Here is a 17,249-nt window from a genome sequence, read left to right as displayed (position 1 = left end):
AAAAAGAAAAGAAGAATGATCTGATGAAGGCTATGCCGAAACGTTATCATCCTGATTAAAAATTGGACATCGGCTACTTGAGTGTGCGATGCTCTTTTTTTGATTTATGAAGATTTTCCTCAACATCTGCACCTCTGAGAGTACTTCTGGTGTGGGTTGCTTCTATTTTTTCAATTAACCATCTATCCGCCATTTCTCGGAAAAAGTCTGTGTTTGTGTGAATTTCTGACATTACTTATCCCGTGCAAATTACCGATGACCTGGGGTGATTTCAGTCTTACCTACGTTCCCAGCTAATTCAAATCCTGTGCAAATCGGGTTTTAGTTTGCAAAATGAGGACATTTTTAAAACATTTAAACCCACAGACAGTCGGTTTAAGTAAAGCTGTACAGTTATAGCTCAGAAGATGTTGCATGGGTTGTATCTAAAGCCTTCTGATTCGCTGAGGACATAGGCGCTTCAGTATTTAGAGACAGTTATGAAAGTGCACAAAAGGAACAGAACAGACACCGCAATAAAAAAAAATATATCTGAAATGTAAATGACCTGAATGATTAGTCAGTCACAAACGACCGTGCAGCAGCAATTGATTAAATCCAATCTTTGCGAGTTTGATTTTTGTGCTTTTTAAAAACTAGGTCAGGAGTGATTTGCATATTTTGACATTTAAACAATTGTCAGCGGTAGAAAAACTTCAAATGAAATCAGCCCTGTTCGCTTTCTGAAGTGGCAGAATGGGAAAAAAACAAAAAAAGGAGCCAGGCTTTGCTACTCAATTAGACTGCTCATATTACACTGTCAATGAAGAGGGCAGCACTTGACAATGAAGAACAATGAGCATTTTCCCAGCCTTTCATGTCCAGCCGCGCGCTTATTGGGTCAAGTACTCGAACTGATATGCCATTCCACTTTGTACTATTGACAGCATTATAGTGGGTGAAGTGAAGGTGTGGGTAAGGGCTGGACAGGTGCAGCAAAATACTTTAAACTACAGAAGAAATTTAAAAAAAAGGTACAATGCCTTTGCCAATGTAGCTTTAGAAATCCTGACTTATACTCCTGATACTGGGTTTTGAGTATCTGCCGATACCCGATATTTACCAATACCACTTTCTTAAAAATGTCTTTCTTTGAGTTAAAAATGTAATTTAATCTTTTGTCCATTTTAAGATGAATAAAGTCTTATCTTGTTGTCATGATATTATGAATTATCAATCATATCTATTGATAAACTCTTGGATAAACATTTAACATGGATCACTTGACTTTTCTACACTAAATTTCCTTGGTTGGCCTATAGCAGGGGTCACCAACGTGGTGCCCGCAGGCACCCAGGGGCCCTTTGGGGCATGTCCAGTAGCCCTTGGGACTTTTTCTAAAGTGTAAAACACTTCATTTTCTTGAATCGAATTCTTAAAATTACAGTTATTTCGGTTCTTGTGACTCGGTATGAGTTTAAAATAAAGTAATTTTAATATAATATGGGGTCAATATCCTATAAGTGAACAGTGTACGTTTAAGTCTTTAGGATTTGTTTTTAACTGGTAGCCCTCGAACAACTTAATGCTCTTAAAGTAGCCCTCAGCTGAAATAAGGTTGGTGACCCCTGGCCTATAGCTTTATGTTACAATAATCACATGAAGTGATCTGATCATTACACATATGTTAGATCAGTTATTTGTTAAACTAAAACACAAACACATGGGTTCAGCAATACTGTAGCCTGGTTTTACCATACCCTCGCACTCATTGTGTTTCCTACAAGGGTCTGGAACTCTCAATTGAGCTCCGTTATCAGGTGGGAGGGGTGAACTCCTTTGAAACGATTGGATCTGATTTTCACTAGCGTTTGGTCGTGACGTATGTACTGCGCCCGAGTGAGTGAAGCCGCTATCAAGACTCTTGGGGACTTCAACTTGAATATCTGGATATTTGGGAGCCGAGCCAGAATGGATTGAGGAGCTTCCATTACTTTCGTATAACCGCCGCCATTGCCAAACTACAACCAGCAAATGCGGCGCAAATGCCTAAAACACCCGCCTCCCCCGCTCGCTGAATGGTAGGTTGAAATTCAACCGATGTGGCCACTGAGATCAGACCCAGACGTAACATGTAGGAAAATGATGATTGACCGGAGTTTACGGATGGCTAAGGCCAGGCTAGTTCAGCAACGGTCGATTCTATTTCATTAGGCTACTTGAGATATTTCTATGATAGTTTGTATCCCAGCCTTGATTAGTTTTCATTAGCATGCTAACTTTAGCATACTGCTGCTAATCGCAAAATTTTGCGTGGCGATCAAAAATGCGTTTGTGGAGGTTGAAACTCAGCGATTGAATTCTCCTGGTCCTTAGCTTTACAATGATATGCAGCATGCCCATATTTCACTTAGATTTAGGTGGTAAAAGTTATGTTTTTAAGGCGTCGGGTATCGGATATTTGTAGCCGATGTCCGATTTCAGTATCGGATTGGTGCATCCCTACTTATTATATTGTAGGATCTTTGCGCACAGATAAATCAGAGTTGTGGGGAGTACTTAACACCACTCTTCCAGCTTCCTCCTACCTCAAACTCAATCCAAAACAAAAACTGCATTGTAACTCACTCGCATTGTCCCGGCTACCTTCTCTTTTGCCCTATAATGATCGTGCCAGCAGCCAAGACATTAGGCTCGCTTCAGACTGGTAGAAAAAAAACAAAAAAAACAAACCTGTGCCTTCTCCATCGCTTCATCTCTGGGGAAATCCTGGGGAGAGAGGGGGCCGTGAATGGGCATAAATCCCAACGGCTTTAAAGCTGCGCTGTGGCATTCTCTGAGCAACAAAATACAAGACGATCTTTCACTGAGTCAGCCGTAGTCCCGTACAGACGTGCTTTGTGTGTGTGTACGACAGTAGAAAAGGGAATTTGTGAAGCTTTGGTACAAAAAAATAAAAAATCACGCATAAGTGGAAGTGTTGCTTTGCCAGGCTTACAGTTAAACAGTGACTGGAGTGTGGAGGAGCAGTAAGGATTCAGGAGTAATGGAGTCTGTTGTATGGGGAGAAAATTACAGTACTTTGTGTATTATAATGTGTCACAGAACGAAGATGAACGCAATGGAAGCTGTCGACGTGATGTGAGAGGGTGTAGTGTCAAAGGGAGGAGAGTGACAGAAATGAATGACAGATAAAGGCACTAGAGGGATACGGGATAGAAACCAAATAACAGCAATGTCACAGTTTAAATCTACATCTAAGTTATTTGTGGAGCATTTTTATTCCCAAGAAGTTTACCTCCACTGGACTTCTGCAGACTTTTTGGAGGGATTAAATTCCCTACATGATGAAATATATGCTTCATAATGCTATAGTCTAATTCAGAAAAAAAGTTTAAATATAACAGTACATTGACATTTTCTTAGCGGACTCAGTCGCCTTTAGAAGATTAGCCATTAAAGGAGCTATACCTGATTGTACAAAGAAACAGGGTCACCCAAATTTCCAATTCCTATTTTCTGGTCCAAACTCATCTCAAACTTTCCTAATGCATTTACAACATCAAAATGTGTCACAGGGACTGAGTTTAAACCAGGTTTCACAACGTTCAGGGAGAACTGTCACTTCACTGTAAAATATGCCTACTAGCCAGTGTAAAAAACAGTGTTTTTTGGATAAATGTCCGATTTTACCATATACTAAAGGACAAAACAAATGTTATTCCAATAATAGAAAATGAAAAAATCAAGGACTGACCTGTTTCCACCAGATGTTTACATTCACTTCATAAAAAGACACTTTTGCATTTTTTTCTCACTGTCAAAATTAACCTTTCATTTTTAGATCAATTAGAATTTTAAAAAGGATTTTTATTTGGAAAATGCCAGAAGACTGATCAGATCAGTCATCATACAGATCAGAAAGAAGGCGGGTTAGAGAAGAACATGCTGTGGTCTGAAATATCAACCCAAGAACAAATGCGAAAGACCTGGTGAAGATGCTGAAACTGGTAAGAGTTTGTCATTATCCAAAGTGCCAGGAAGAAGCCTTTACTCCAAAAGAAACATCAAAAAGGCAGATTGGAGTTTGCAAAATGCACACAAGGATAAATACTTTAATTTTTGGAGACACATCCTGTGGTCTGATGAAAAAAAGTATAAAAAATTGGCCATATTGACCATTGTCATGTTTGGAGGAAAAAGGGGGAAACTGTGAAATACGGGGGTGGCAGCATCATGCTGTGGGGTTGTTTTGCTGTGGGAGGGACTGGTGCACTTCATGAAATATATGACATAATGAAGAAAGAATTATATGTGGAAATATTGGAGCAACAGCTCAAAACATCAGCCAGGAAGGAATTCTCAAGGCATACTGGTTACAAAGTGACTTAAAGAAAACAAAGTCAATCTTTTGAAGTGGTCATCACAAAGTCTTGATCTCAATCCAATTGAAAATGCATGGGCAGAGAAAGCATGTGCATGACATTAGCATTGAAAAATTCTAATGTGTACTTTTATAAAGTGTATGGAAGCATCTGGTCCCCACTATATGAGCATATGCATGTTCAAATCAAGCATTTGTTCTACTGATAAAAATGGTAATGTTTATTTATTCAGAACTACAAAAAAAAAAAAAAAACACTGTACATGATGTAAAAATAGTTGAAGCTTCTGTTTTGGCTCTCAGGAGGGTAATCCAATCAGAGAGTAGAGCACCCATGCGAGTTTGTTTAAGTTGGTGCAGTCCGGCGGAGATAACTCAGAAGTGTCTGCGTGAGTAAATAAGTGGACAGAAAAAAGGGAAGAATGAAAGGCAGTCGTGACTAAAGTATAAAAAGTGCAACAGTGGAAATGTGTCAGGCCCAGGTTATGTGTGCAGCAGCTGATGTGAAAAGAGAAAGAGCCGAACCTACAACCCTAAGGTTTCCAAAGTAACGTTCTACGAGGTGAGCTATGACCCTGAAAATGCGTGGGCCGGTTTAAATGATATGCATTTGCACATGTACCTAATAAAGTTGAGGAATGAGAAATGACATGTCCACAAATCATGAAACTTGTGTCCTCATCTGCAGTTTACCCCAACCAAGTTAAGTACAGCCATTACCTTTTAATTACAGGTCTGGCCAGTTTATACAGTTACTGTGTTCTTGGGCAAGACATGTCATCCATCTTGCCTATATGTGCGTAAGAATGATTGTTTGATTGGTGGTAGCTGGAGGAGATTGGCCGACATGTTGATGACAAACAGCCCTGGGGCGACAGGGACATCAAAAGGAGCTTATCATTAACGGAGCGATATGTGATATAACTGAGATCTGATAAATATTCACAGTAACCACCCCCTCCCACGGCCCTTACGCCTTACCCGGGGTCCCGATTCATATAACAGTTTACCTTAGCTTACCTTAGCTTACTTGCACACTGCAGCCTCTTCTGACTCGAGCGCCAATGTCAGAAAGCACGCTTCATCCATGTAGCAGAGGTTTATTTCGGTGGGGTACGAGGGGAGGAGAGAGAGGCCATTTGTAACATGTGTCATATCTGCAGCCAAGAGAGGGAAACTTGAATAAGCTGTATCTGATCAATATGGCATTGTCTAACAAAACAAAATGCAAAGATACTGTATACCACACTGCATAAACCCATGCAGAACATTCAAAAGTTAGCCAAAGATCCAGGCAAAAACTTCACTTTTCTGCTTTCACAACAGTCCTGCCAAAGTGCTCCTGAAATAGCACAATGAGTAACCATTGATCTGTCCTTAAAACAGGCCGTGGGTGCAGATGGAGCATAGGAAAGTGTATCCAGAGAGTCCCAGCGGTGGTGACTCGGTGGAGGCCCGAGCGCCACACACACTCACCACACCGGCGCTGTGATTAATACCTCTGACAACGCAGTAACTAATGATCGATTGAGGATGCCTGGATTCTAAAGACCATTTCCCCTTCACTTACTTCGCCTTTTTCAAAGCCATCTTGATATTTTGATCAGCCACACCAGCAGCGGCAGGAGCAGCAGTGTGTTGGGGCCACGTCTGAAGGATTAATCACCCTTGTTTTAAATTAGAAGCTGTCTTATTTACTCAAAGTTTGAAAATATTAGAATCAACAATAAGATGCACATTGTATTGTCCGTGTAGGGAAAAGCATCATCTGCGTTCTGTCAGCAGCACCCAGGGACCCATCTGCTTTGCTCGGTTCATGGTCAAGAGTGGCCTATTTTTACATCATTTTATGCAAATGAGGTAAGTCTGATTACCTGAAGGAATCCCACATGAGCAGAAAAAAACATGCAAACTCCACACGGAAAGGTCCATTACATTGAAAAGTTCAAAGCTTTCACTGACCTTTCTGTTCACAAAACCCCTTGAAAATGTGTCAAACACCAACTGCAGGAAATCATATATGAGCTTAATCTGGCTAAAAACATACAGGATTCTAGAACATGTATAATGAGGGGAATTTGTGCGTTGAAATGATCATGATGAGTCGAGTCAAGCGGAGGTAAGGCAAAACTGCGGCAGGGAAAAACGAAAACAAAAAATGCTGTCGATTACTGACATAAATCAAGTATGTTAAAGGGACGATACGGAGTTTCAAAATGTTAAAACTAAGTATTTTCCTCCCCTACATGCTTCAGCCATGTCCTAAGGTGTAGAGTGAGCTCAGACCCGTTCACCACAACTGCCTCTAAAATCCTGCACTGTCCCTCAGAAAGTTGTTACTTCGGGTTTGAAGTGCCGTCATGCACGAGCTTAATAGAGAAAGTGCAGTTACACGCATGACCTGAAGAGGCAGTATTGAGTATAAAAATGGACAGCTTGCATCTAGCCCCTTTAAGGCATTTTACAGATTAAAAAAATGGTTTAAAAAAATAGAAATCCTTTATTGGTGGTGGCACTGAATAATGTGTAGATACAGATTTCTGTGTTTGAGTTTATTTTCTTTATTTTTCTTCTTCATAGATCTAAATAATACAGATCAGCGGGTCCCATTCAGCTCCATTCACAGCAATGATCCCGAGTGGGCTGTGGAATTAACATGGCTGCCCAATCTCCTCCTACGAAGCATGTTTCCTCGCCCATTGGGTTCAACATTTCACGGTAAGTACTTTATGTTGAGTCCGTATGTGCTACTTGAAGTTATTGGCAACACAATGTGACAATTCTCATTAGTAATTGTCCAAACAGTATTACTCAATTTTGTCTTTAATGCCCTTTCGATGATTGCAAGTATTGGACTATACTAAGATCTTTGAAGTCCCTCGGTCATCTGCATGCATCTCTGGAAGACAACATCGCCTTCAGACTCTTCAATAGCTCCTGCCACATTTCATAGCTTCATAACTGCTTATTGACTTCAACATAAGCCGGGTGATCTCAGTCAAATGCCCCCCTCCCTCTCTCTCTCTCTCTCTCTCTCTCAACTCAGTGCAAGTGTCAAACATACCCTCATTCCAACTAAGGAAAAACATGGCTCAACATTTAGTTCCCTAATATAATATGCAGCAAGCGGCTTTTTCAAAAGATGATCGGAGAATTCCCTTCTGAAATGCAGCTGCAACATCAAAGCTGTGAGTGGGAGGGAAATTAAATGGTACAGAAATAAATAATAGTAGTCTTGATGTCTTTGCTAATTGGGGATCTCAGGCGCTGGGGTCAAAAGGCCTCCGACGGGAAAGCCTCAGAGAGCGAATTGTGTTTTGTTTTTCTTGTGCGCGTTGCGGGGGCCCCGCGCATCGCCTCAGCGCTTGACCAGCGAGCGTGGCAATGATTAGTCAAAAGGGGTCCCGGGTATTTAGCGCCGTGACGAGGTTTGCCGATGTTGTTTGAACATGACCAGCTCCGGATGCCCCTCATGTCAGGTTAAGTCAGCACTCCCGGCGTCCCGGCTTTAACACTGACTCCACATTGTTTACTGTTTAATACGCGGCATATTCATTTCTCTCATTAACACCGTGAACCGGGACTGCTTTTGGAACTGCGATTTAACCTCTTGGATGTTTTGGTTTTACACATTTGAAATTCTTAGAAATCGCTCATCAGCGTAAATTATGTGTCTGTTGAAAAACTCAAAAATGATAATCAACAAGGTCATAGAATATTCGAGTGGCTGGGGAAAAAAAGTGGTGGTTCAGTTTAGAGTTGTCATAGGATTGAAATCATAACCAGCTATGTTTCATTATTTGTATATTATGGTGTAAGATGTGGCAAACCAGTGTAAAATCACATCATTTCTAGATGTTGAGCTTTATAATAATAATAATAATAACGCATTTGTTTTATATAGCGCTTTTCTGGACACTCAAAGACGCTTTACATTGCATTATTCATTCACACCATACTCGGTGGTGGTGGTAAGCTACTATTGTAGCCACAGCTGCCCTGGGGTAGACTGATGGAAGCGAGGCAACCAGTCTGCGCCATTGGCCCCTCCGACCACCACCACCCACTCACTCACTCACTACATTCGCCAGGCTTCCTGGTGTTACCAAACGGTCTCCCATCCAAGTACCGACCAGGCCCTTCCCTGCTTAGCTTCCCTGGTCTGACGGGATCAGGCAGAGCAAAGGCGGTATGGCTTTATATGGATATTATAGTCTTACCTTTTCGTTGTTTGCGCCCTGGTTTGAGAGCAACACATTTTTACTTCTTTATTTGTAATGTATGTGGTAGAATTACCCATTTTTTATTTAAACCATCATGACTAGAAATGTATGGGGAGGAATTAAATATGGTATCGCTGTAGATTAAGGTGTGCTCATTAAGTGTTAATAAGCATTAGTAATCATTTTAGGGTTAGGGTTAAGGTTAGGTTTAAGTTTGGCTATGAATAAATGTATTATTAATGGCCTATTAGTATGTTAACAGATCAAATTATAACAAGCAGTGTGTTCATTATTGTTATCATTATTATTAATGGTTATTAGTTACCATTTACAGCTATACTGCTTCTATCTTTCTATCCCTCATTATGAACTTGAGAAGTACATATGATACATTTGTCTGTAAATCTAACTTTTTCTTAATATGATGGGATCATGCATGTTATATTAATTATCGATTTACACCAGTAAAGTGCCACATTTGTCTAATGTGTCGTATGCACTTCAAAGTGTGGGATGTTACTGTTATGCAGTTAATATGCAGACTTGTTCAGGGACATTCATTTCTAGATGCCACCGAGGACAATGTAGCTATGAAGAAACTCTTGGTCCACTATGGTCTTTGTGTTACTTCTCTGAAGGACATCTGGCTCTGAAGAATGACTTTAACACAGTGAAGAGGTTAAATGTTAAATCTGAGGGGGGGGAAAAACAAACTGCAGTCATAGCTAACACTGCTGTCCGCAAAAGGTTTGAATAAAGCTTGTCATTCAGTATTTTACATGTGTGTACTATATGCCATCAGTCTATGTCCCTGTCCCTTTGCTCTACTTCACAAAAGCCCATATATCGCTGACGCCAAAACCACCGGCATCTTCCTGACTTGAACTGCATCATTAAAACACAGTGGCCTCTCCTGACTCTCTATAGGCCCGATATCCTCATTCTCTCTGATCTGCTGCTGCCAAGTGCCTCTACCAACACTAGAGGGCTCCCTCTCTGGACAACACGTGGCTGTCATTCATGCCACACATTCATACACGGAGAAGCAGCGAACACAAAGTTGAATAATCCATTAATGCTCTCTCTTTTTTTCTTCTTCTTCTCCCTCTTTTCTATAATAAAGAACGACTCCTCTCATAATAACGGAAGCTGATCTAAAATTTCAATAATTCATAGTAAGGTAAACACGCCGCCTATTTTTAAATGCCCTCAGCCTTGGTCTTATGTTCGAAATAGCTCACCCACAGCCACTTTTGCCTTACATTTGTCTAAGGATCTTACTTATGCATGCCTGCTTCCTCTGTAACACAAGATGGCATATAATTTTACCATCGGCCTTACAACTACTAAAAAAAAAAAAAAAATGTAAGGAAATACTTAAAGTGGGGCATGTTGTCTCCGTGTTCCTTGCATCTTTACCTGCTCCCTATTTATTCCTGCCTTACTTTAGACTCTCGACTTCTGCGGCATTGGCCATCTGTCCCCCCCCCTTAGCCCTTCTCCAATGACTGCGTGTAAACGAGCCGGCGTCGCTTTCGTTTCGCTCACTTCACTTACATATTAATAAAACGCCGCGCCAAACCGAAGTCGTGGCCAACTCGCGCGTAATGAAGAAGAACCCGTTTAATTACCGCTCGTACCCCTCACCTACACGCGCATCTATGCATCCACCCGCCACGATCCTTATCTGTCTGTAAAAAAAAACGAAAAAAAAAAAACTGCCGTCTGCAATCCGAGACGTGCAACCTTTTGCGCGTCCACGGCGGGCAGGCACGCGTTCATTTGCGCGCCTGTTGACCCGGCTCCTCATCAATCCAATGAGCGCAGCGGAGGGGAGGCTCTCTTGTTCGCCGCCGCGCGTCTCTCCTCCATCCCCTGCTCACTTTATACCAGTCGGCCAACGAGAGAGAGAGAGAGAGACTGTCGGAGCTCCTAACCCACACGCACACGCCGACAACACACGGCCAAAGCATCCTTTCGCGTTGGACGGGATTTCTACTGTCTCCACTCCACATTTCCCTTCCAGCGCTTCGAGCGGTTACGCACCGGAGTTTTTTCTTTTTCTTTTTTGGCTTTGCGTTCGGCACAGGGGAAATTATGCTGCAGCGCGGAAGGATGCGGGTCTCATCGTAGTAAGTAAATCTTCATTAGATTATGTTCTAACAGGTTACACTATTTCTGTCTCGTGTCAGAGTTTTTAAGAACGCGTATTCGCGTTTGGAAGGCAAGTGCACTGCAAGGTGTGCACAACTTAGGCTGCCGCGTTTACCCACGACTCATTTACGACCATGCCTCTAGAAAACCCCTCATATAATGTTAGTTTTTTTTTTTTTTTTACCCCCCCTTCTTTTTCTATCACAAGTGGCACTCGTCTCGTTGAATGGAGACGTTGTGTCCTCAGAGATGAAAAACTTCACGGCGCGAGAGAGGCTTCCAAGGCAAAAATATATCAATATATTGCTCGCGCACGGCTGTTAAACTGATTTATTGGACGTTTTGTCAGGCAACGGGGGAGGCTGCGGTCTCCGGGCTCTCCTCCTCTGTGGGCTAACCACGTCTTTTTTTTAACCTCGGACAGCTCCTGCGCTCGCCTTTCCCGTCGGTCTCTCCCTCACGTTCCGGCTGCGTCTGGAGCTGTCCCCTTACCCCGTGGTGCTGAAATTGTCAGCTCAGTCACGCGTCACAGTTGGCTCGGTTTTTTGCATCAGCAGATGAAAGACTAAACCGATTTAGGTTATTTCCTTTGCAAAAAAAGGAAAGAAAAAAGAGCTACGCTTGCGCGCGATTTGGTAAATTTTGGGGGCCCCAGTCTTGTCCGTATTTTTTTTTGCCTCCCAAATCAGTGCCTGTTTCGGCAGCTGCTAAGTCTCAGGAAATCCTCTTAACTTTCGACTCCCGATACTGAAGTTGGCTATTCTTAATACTAAAGTGAGAAGATGTGAGCAAATTTATATTCTCATGAGGGTGTTCAAAGTTAGGCAAACTGAAAAAAAGAAACTTTCTATGTTTTCTTTTGTTCTGTTTTTGTTTTGCTTGGCCACTATTACCTTCAAAATTCTTATAGAAGCAACTGAACACCGGATGCTAATAGAAGATGAAGCCAAACATCTCAACTGCCTTTTTTACTCTGTATATCTCATATTTACAGTTGAGCCCCAAGCTGCTTTCAATCTCACCCCCCTTTTTTTTCCCCTTTTCCTCAAAACATATTCCTGTCCATCCTTATCACAAAACAGCAGTTCCGCCCCGATATTACATTGCGTTACGACGATTAAAACATGCCTCCAAACGCCAGCGCGATTTATCAGCCGTCCTAATCACCTCCATCACCGCTTGGATTTGCCGTGCTATCAGCCGGCTCCAGCGCTGTTGACATTGTTGGGGCTCACCTGCAGCAAGCCTCGCTCTCTCTCTCTCTATCTGTAACGCTGCCACTGTTCTGCATGTCTAAGGATTTTTAATGGAAAACAACCAGCCCCCCCCCCCCCCCCCCCCGGGGGACAATTTAGCCCCGGCTCGTATTGACATAGCATTAATCATAAGAAACGTGTAATTTTTCACAACAAAAAAATCGTCCCCTGGATTATCCCTTTGAACAAGAGATTAAAGCCGGGCAATCTGATGGAGAATTGGATACAGCCGGGCGCGCTATTTGTTTGCAGAAATATGAAAACAAGATAGGGGATGTGCGGGGGGGGGGGGTCACTGGTGTCACGGGAACGTCGTTTGTAATAATCAAGTGACATATTGAATTCCCGCCCTAATAGGAGAGAAATGTTTTGTTTTGTCGCTGGTTTATAATCTCGTTCATCACATGGCTCGATGCTGTGTCGCCGCAAGGATTGGACAAAATATCAATTGTCGTCAATATTGATCGCGTTATGCAGATTGCACAGGCACTCAAATAAATAGATCTTTCGGCATGACGACATAGCAAGTAATGTCTGGAATATTGCGTTCCGAGGTATCACAAGTAAAAGTCTCGACACTTAAAGGTGATTTTCCTTGAATGCATTAGGCTTCATTTTGTTTAATATGTTGTAAAAGCAGAAATTCATGAAAAAGAAAAAAAAAAACCTAGTAATTCGTGTGTCAAATTAGGAAAGCTGTATTGAAATAGTTGGCTAGTTGTAGTAAAAAAATATATTTAAAAAAAACGTGTGCCGTATAAGTGCTTCATTCATTTTATGTGATTGCAGTAATACCAGTGCAGTCTGTTGCCCTATTATTCTTACCTTACTCTTGACTGCCCAGTCCGATTTTATGTTCTGTTCATTTGGCACTGCTTCCCCAGTCTTCCCATACCCCTACCTCTCCACTTTTCTCCCATGGATAAAAAAAAAAGAACTCCTCACAAGTTCTCCCTGTTCCTTTTTTCAGGTCCCCTGATTCGGAATACTTCCAAATGGTGGCTGCAGAGCTGGTGCGCCTTATCCACTCTTCACTAAATGGAGACACGCCAAGCCATGCAAGTGACCTTTATCACGCCATGAATGCCGGCGCCGCTGTTCAAAGAGGACACAAGTAACCTTTTCTTGTTATCTAAGAAGGGGCTGTTGATCTGAAGAGACGCAAAGAGGGGGGAGAAAGTGGTGACAGCAGCAGGAGGGAACGTGGGGTCGCAAACCGAGAGGCACAGAGAGCGGTCTGGTTAAACAAATAAACAAATAAACAAATGGCCGCCAGGATGCCAAGGCGGTCCGGGGAGCTGCAAATGGATCTTTGGATGCCTCTGCTGCTGTTTTGGATTACTTGCGCATCGAGCAGTCCAATCGCGGGCCACTCCAGAAGTACACAGAGTGGCGGGTCGGCGGCAGTAGCTGCGGTGGCAGTGGTGGCGCCGGCGAGCGGTCCTGGAAGCGAAGGACAAAGATTACTGAGCCGTGCCAAGAGAGGATGGGTTTGGAATCAAATGTTTGTGCTGGAGGAATTCTCTGGACCAGATCCAATCCTGGTTGGCAGGGTGAGTGCACTGTGATTGTCAGCGTTATATTAAGCTCGCTTATCGTGTGGAAACATTAATTCATGCTATTTAAATGATCCCTTCTTGTTTTACTTCCTTCCTTTCTTTCATTCTTTTTTGTTTTGTTCGCTTGCTTCTTGGTTCAAAGGAGAGTTGGGGATGGAAACAAGAGGAAGACATGGGGGCAATAAGTGGGCAAAACTGCATCAAATAATGTCAGAGTAAATAAGTGTTTTCTACCTTAAATCAAGCCAAACATTCTGCAAGCTTTTTTAAAATAAATTGTAGAATTGTTGAATATTATATTTTTTTGTTTGCTTGACAGTCAAATAGTGTTAACAATTATTGCTGGCTCTTTTATGGAGGAATATTTGTTTTTGGTTAAGCTTATCTTAGTTGACCTTGGCTAAGCTTAACCAAAAAGTAAATAAAAATAATGTTTTGATAAAGTTAGTATATTTTAAATTCTAATTATTTATCTTTTTTGTCGGCCAAATTGAGATTTTTCTTTCCTCCTATTCTCGAAAACCAAAGAAATAGCATTTCCACTCTTTTCACTTGTTTTTTTTAGTGTGTGTAGCAAACGGCACTATAGGCTTCTCCCGCTGCTAAGGGCCACCTGCTCCCTGGCTCCGTGTGCACGTGTCAGAGGGACTTTTCAGTGGATGAAGAGCCTAGTGGCCAGTGCGACATGCAGCCTGTTTACTGCTCCGAGCTGCTGCTGCTGCTGCTAACCTGGGGAGAGTCAACCTGGCAACCTGGCTCCTCCCTCCCCCTAATGTATACCTGACTGCATGGTATGGGGCCAATAATATGTGAAGCTCCCAATCTGTTAACTTAACTGTCTAGCATATAAATAATGGAGAGGTGAGAAGTATTACTAATCATTTCAATGGAAAGTTATTTAAATATATTTACCCCGAATATTCTTTTGTGTTTTATTTGTAGATTGCGCTGCCTCAGTTGAATAGTGACTGTCTTACCTTTATGTACAGTCTGTCGTTTATTCTTTGACGGCAAGCTTTGTCACATGGCGGCCTCCATTAAACATTCACCACCGTGCGGGATTTGCACCTGTGTTTGCTAAATAGCGACGCAACACAGAAATGCTGTTAAGTGATGCATTAATTTTTCAGGCGAGTCAATTAGTCTGCTTCTGCCAGATCTGACAGTGGCTCATCATCAAAAGGACTGAGCCTTTTCATCGCCCAAGCTTAAGCTCTATGGAAACATGCACAACGATGCAGAGGATGTGTTAAATTTTATTATAGCTATACTGTAAAGTTAGAGAGGGCATATATATTAATGTGGCCTTTTTGGACTCCTCTGTGTTGATATTTCACATTTCATAACCAAGGACTGAGCTGAATTTCATCACGTTGTTCCGTCAAGGCGCCCTCTGCGGGGGGCAGTAGGGATTGTCTGCCTTGAATGGAAATAAAAGCTTTCACATTTACCTTACAGCGTGCTAACACATCGATGAAGGCGTAGTAAACCCAGTTTGAGTGCAGAACTCAGAAGAGATTCAGTGGTTTTAGGGTCTTTGAAGATGTGGAGGATGCTTGCATGTTCTAAGGTTCAAAGGTTAGCGGTTTGAATCCAGGCTCCTAGTGCATGCTGCCTGTGTGACATGTGACAAGGCACTTAACCCACCGGGCCCCCGTGTCTGCGGACATTAAAGTATGCATGAGTGTGTATAGGTGAATGGTTTCTTAAGGTCTCCGAGTCCCCGACACTCACATCATATTCGTTTTTTACCATTTGCAATGGTTAACAGATAGTTGCGCATATTGTCACTGTAAAACAGGGGAGAAATATAACTCTTGTTAATATGAGTTCATATATTTAGATATTCATTTTCGATAGTAGTAGTAGTAGTAGTAATTGTAGCTGTTGTTATTGTTGTGCCATTATGAAATATGAATGTCCAGCTCAAAAATATGCATCATCCACAGATTCAGGCACTACTTTACTATCACGGGAAAGGACCGGTGCCTTGCCAGAGGTCTCTCCATTGTTATTTTTAGTCTCTTTATTGTAACAGTTTGAAGTTTATCCTCTGGTATATCGTCATTCTCGTTTTACCATTTTACCCTGTACTAAATGTGCGGGAACGAGAATCCGAGAGAGAGCAGCATTTTTCTAAGCGTTGGCACTGACTACTCTATCCTCTACGTGCTGTAAGCTTGAACGATCTGGTGGTTAGTCAGCAGTGGACAGCGTTTCCGGGTCTTGAAGGATGCGTTCCCCCCTCTCAAGGCTCCCCGATGTAACGCTTGGCAACAAACTTAGCCGCTGTAGCAGGTTAGTCATAGGTGTAAAGCATCATCATTATAGCTGAAGGACAGAGAGAGGGAGTGAGAGCGTTGTGCCGGGGTTGGGGGGGGTGAATGTAGCGGGGGGTATACTCGCTCATATCCGAAAGAGAGGACGCCTTGCCTTTTGCTAAGCGACGGTGATGGGTATGCGTTCACATCAAGGTTAAGTGCTCATGAGTATGCCTGGCAGAGCTCAGATAAGTCCGGCAGAGATGCTATTGTGTTAGTTTTAAGACGATAAATCTCCTCTATTCTCCCCTGCTTTTTTTTTTTTTCCTTTTCTTTTTTTTCATCTCCCCAGCAGTTCTCACGCCTAATTAAAAAAATGAAGCTAAGCGAGTGGGAGGTGTGATTCAAGCAGGTCATCACAGATCACTGTGTATTTTGCACAATTTTCGACCGCCTAGGTGTCTGGGTTTTGTGCATGGGCTGACAGTCAAGCCAAGACTGGATTCTTTCAATGTTACTTATTTAATTTTTTGTCTAATTATGCGTCAAATCTCTGATTATCCAAATTGTGCTAACCCCATCACCTGACGTCACCCCATCGTATGATTAAGAACTGGGTTGGCGCACACACTTGGCAGTGGAATAAAAATCATTAGCACTATTTCCTAAAAAAAATGTGTTTGCCTATTCGGTGTTGACAAAAATAATGGGTTTTTATCATGCAATTAAACTACAGTACTGGCAATTTACGATTTTTGTTTTTGTTTTAACTGCAATATCAACAATACAACTGGCTCGATGAAGTTCTGTATGTTGTAAACGTGAATTGAAATGGAGCCATTCCTATTGCAAAGTGATGTGGGTCTGTCACCTCGCACAAACTGTTAGCGTCAAGCAATGACAAGTAGACTTATATGCTTATATTTTTCCGAGCTGTTACTTTGGTTTGGCACGAGCTGCTTTCTGTTGGTTGACGTTGTTTTGTTTTGTTTTTTGAGTCAAGTCAATTGCATTTTCATCTCGCCGTTTTTACTCAGTGCACTTGAAATCTGAGTCAAATTGGCGAGGACTAACACGTACGCAGTGGTCTTGAGTGCTTACTTCCACAGTTGCCTTTAGTTCAGTGCAGAGAAAACTGCATTATGGCATTAGTAAAGCGGACGACTAAAATAAAAAGAACCGCCTGGGACAGTTGGGTAATTTGTCTTCGGTTTAAGGGTAACGAACTTTAATCAGAAAGGATAATGCAATCGGCAAAAAACGTCAATACAATTAATGCAAAACATTTAGGGCATGATTCTGACTAGAGGTCGATATATCGGGCCGATATGTGGGGATTTTACAATATCGACTATCAGCTGATCTAGCGCCGATCAAAGCCAATATCTCCGGGACGTTTTTGCAATAAAAAGAATGAAGCCAGGGCTTTAAAA

At 42.1% G+C, this 17,249-nt stretch overlaps 1 protein-coding gene across 2 annotated transcripts in view; it reads left to right on the top strand.

Annotated features, from left to right (window-relative positions):
- Positions 1-10,345: 10,345 nt before the first annotated feature.
- cdh8 (cadherin 8) overlaps positions 10,346-17,249 on the top strand; it is a 166,931-nt gene continuing 160,027 nt past the window's right edge. The window contains exons 1-2 of one of the 2 annotated variants that reach the window (XM_079554696.1): positions 10,346-10,718; positions 12,967-13,549. In XM_079554696.1, the coding sequence (XP_079410822.1) occupies positions 13,262-13,549 (288 nt within the window). In that variant the 5' untranslated portion in view covers positions 10,346-10,718; positions 12,967-13,261. The remainder of the gene's footprint in view (positions 10,719-12,966; positions 13,550-17,249) is intronic. The other variant, XM_079554695.1, reaches the window with a different exon arrangement.

Source organism: Gobius niger, assembly GCF_951799975.1.
Source record: "Gobius niger genome assembly, chromosome: 4".
In the NCBI taxonomy this organism is placed as follows: Eukaryota; Metazoa; Chordata; class Actinopteri; order Gobiiformes; family Gobiidae; genus Gobius; species Gobius niger.
The sequence above is the reverse complement of the archived record's forward strand: the minus strand, read 5'-3'. Positions and strand labels throughout refer to the sequence as shown.